This window comes from Bos grunniens, chromosome 7, assembly GCF_055505025.1.
Source record: "Bos grunniens cultivar Pamir isolate PY7600 chromosome 7, Bosgru_T2T1.0, whole genome shotgun sequence".
Taxonomy (NCBI): domain Eukaryota; kingdom Metazoa; phylum Chordata; class Mammalia; order Artiodactyla; family Bovidae; genus Bos; species Bos grunniens.
In genome coordinates this window covers 41,805,637-41,808,410 of record NC_141171.1, presented here as the reverse complement: position 1 = coordinate 41,808,410, position 2,774 = coordinate 41,805,637, and the positions used below count along the sequence as shown (strand labels likewise).

At 36.8% G+C, this 2,774-nt stretch overlaps 1 protein-coding gene across 1 annotated transcript; it reads left to right on the top strand.

Moving 5' to 3' along the window:
• The first annotated feature begins 732 nt into the window (after positions 1-732).
• On the top strand, positions 733-1,770 carry LOC147369221 (olfactory receptor 2L13-like). The gene has a single exon (XM_086411147.1). The coding sequence runs from the start codon at positions 733-735 to the stop codon at positions 1,768-1,770; it is 1,038 nt and encodes a 345-aa protein (XP_086267273.1).
• The last annotated feature ends 1,004 nt before the right edge of the window (positions 1,771-2,774 follow it).

The following is a 2,774-nucleotide window of genomic DNA, read 5'->3' as shown; positions in this document are numbered from 1 at the left end:
TGGCGACCCACTCCAGTACTCTTGCCTGGAAAATCCCATGGAGGGAGGAGCCTGGTAGGCTACAGTCCACGGGGTCGCAAAGAGTCAGACACGAGTGAGCTACTTCACTTTAACTTTCTTCCAAGTGAAAGTTTTTCAATTGCTAGGACTCTTCTGCCATCTACTGTGTGGCAAATTAAGTAAAGAAAAATAGTAACTATCTTCTCCAGTTTCAGTATGCTTTGATCTATACGAAATTAAGCCAAATCTTTTTCAAAAGAGCAATGATTACACTGTTGTGTTGAATAAGGCATGGTACACAAAGCAACGCATTTACTAATTAGGAAACTTGAAATATTTAAACAACTGGAAGTTTGAAGTAGCCACACAGGCTCAAAAACAGGGCTAATAGAAGACCTAGAATTTAAGCATACAGAAAGTCCCTGAGTCACATAAGTCAATTACTTTGGTGAATATGTTGTAGCAACCTGACAGACACTGGGAAAGCAGAGATTTGTGTGATTTGTTAAATTGTGAGTGATGAGCCTGGCTAGGAGTTATACAGAAATGAATGCTTTAGTTACCTTGCTTATCTTTGCTGGCTATTATACTAGATTTTAAACTAAAGATCACTTGATAAGATGCTTACCAGAGAAAAATGGAAGTGAAGCATTCAATTCAGATATTGAAATTGATTCAACAAAAGTTTCAGTATTGAAGGAAAAACAATTCATTCTAAGTAAACATTAATAAATGTTCCTTTTTATGCTCCTGTTTTGTTTCATTTCATGTTTTATGCTCTTTTTCTTTTTTGTCTTTGTTAGTCTTTCAAGAGAGTTAAAGCAATACGTTTTCATGGAGAAATGGAATCAAACTTCCAATGATTTCATTTTGTTGGGGTTGTTCCTCCCAAATCAAACTGGTCGGCTTCTCCTACTTCTTATCATCCTGATATTCTTTCTAGCCTCTGTGGGTAACTCAGCCATGATTTATCTCATACGTTTGGATCCCCGGCTCCACACACCTATGTACTTTCTCCTCAGCCAGCTCTCCCTCATGGATCTAATGTACCTCTCCACTACCGTCCCCAAGATGGTGTTCAACTTTCTCTCTGGCCAGAAAGGCATCTCCTACCTGGGATGTGGAGTGCAATCTTTCTTCTTCCTGACCATGGCATGCTCTGAAGGCTTACTCCTGGCCTCAATGGCCTACGATCGTTATGTGGCTATCTGTCACCCCCTGCACTATTGTATCTGCATGAGCAAAAGGATGTGTATGAAGATGATTATGGGATCTTGGATCTTGGGGTCTCTCAACTCCCTGGCACACACAGTCTATGCCCTCCATATTCCTTACTGCCAGTCCAGGGCCATTGATCACTTCTTCTGTGATGTCCCAGCTATGTTGCCTCTGGCCTGTATGGACACCTGGGTCTATGAGTACATGGTTTTTGTGAGCACAAGCCTCTTTCTCCTCCTTCCTTTCCTTGGCATCACTGCTTCCTATGGCCGAGTTCTTTTTGCTGTCTACTGTATGCGTTCAAAAGATGGAAGAAAAAAGGCCCTCACCACCTGTTCAACACATTTAACTGTAGTGACATTTTACTATGCACCTTTTGTCTACGCTTATCTTCGGCCCAGGAATCTCCGCTCACCAGCAGAAGATAAAATTTTGGCAGTCTTTTACACCATCCTCACTCCCATGCTCAATCCCATTATCTACAGTCTGAGGAATAAGGAAGTCCTGGGGGCCATGACAAGAATGTTTGGGATATTCTCTTTTACAAAGTAATAATTATGGCTCTCTTTACCCTCTTTTATTCCCTCTTTCTATGGTGATTAGAATACCCTAGAGCACTACTATCTGATAGAAATATATGAGCTATTCTGTAATTTAAAATTTTCACTTAAAGTATTGCTACTAAGTGTCATTTAAAAAGTGAAATTAATCTAAATAATGTATTTACTTAATCACAAAGTTATAATCAATACTGAGATTAAGAACATTGATATTAATGACATATTATTGTAAAATATTATGCAATATATTTGTCACATATATGTGCATATATCACCTATAATAATACACTCATACTGACATTATCATTTCTACATGCAATTGATACAAACTTATTGAAGCAATCTATTACTTTATTTTCACTCTAAGTCTTTACAGCCCTTATATTTATACTTATAGGCCATTGCAATTTTTGACTACGCACATTTTTAACTGCCCATTAGCCATATAGGGCCAGTGGTTACTGTGTTGGAAAACACAGGCCTAGAACATGCAATCAAATGTTTTCAAATGTTTTAAATGTAGTGTATAAAATTATATTTGTGATATATAAAATATGGATAGTGGGACTTCAAGTAGCAAGCAAAGCAAGCTTACTAGTGTGTTTATGAGGTGTTTTTTTTTTTTTAACCTGTTTCAATCTTTTATTTTGATTGTAATTAACTTCCAGAGTCCATCATAATGTAATATCCTTTATGATACTATTTTAAGGGGGCTTATGTGGCTTAGAATTTTTCAGATTTCAATATAGAGATTAAGTGACCTTTGTAGAATTGTGAGAATAATCAACAGTGTTATTCTACGTTCAAATTAAGAAAAGTATGTATTTAAATGACCTTAAAGAAATTTGTATTCAACAAAGTCATTTACTTAATGGCAGGGAAACAAAGGACTGAGGAGCTACAGCATGCAACATATAAAATGAAAGCAATGTCTCAGATTTCAGTTATAACATGTAAAATATAAATGTGAGCTTATACACATTGAAATTCTATGCT

What these genes read in the sequence shown, in the direction of transcription:
- LOC147369221 (XM_086411147.1), top strand. Translation starts at nt 733, where the DNA reads ATGTTCCTTTTTATGCTCCTGTTTTGTTTCATTTCATGTTTTATGCTC.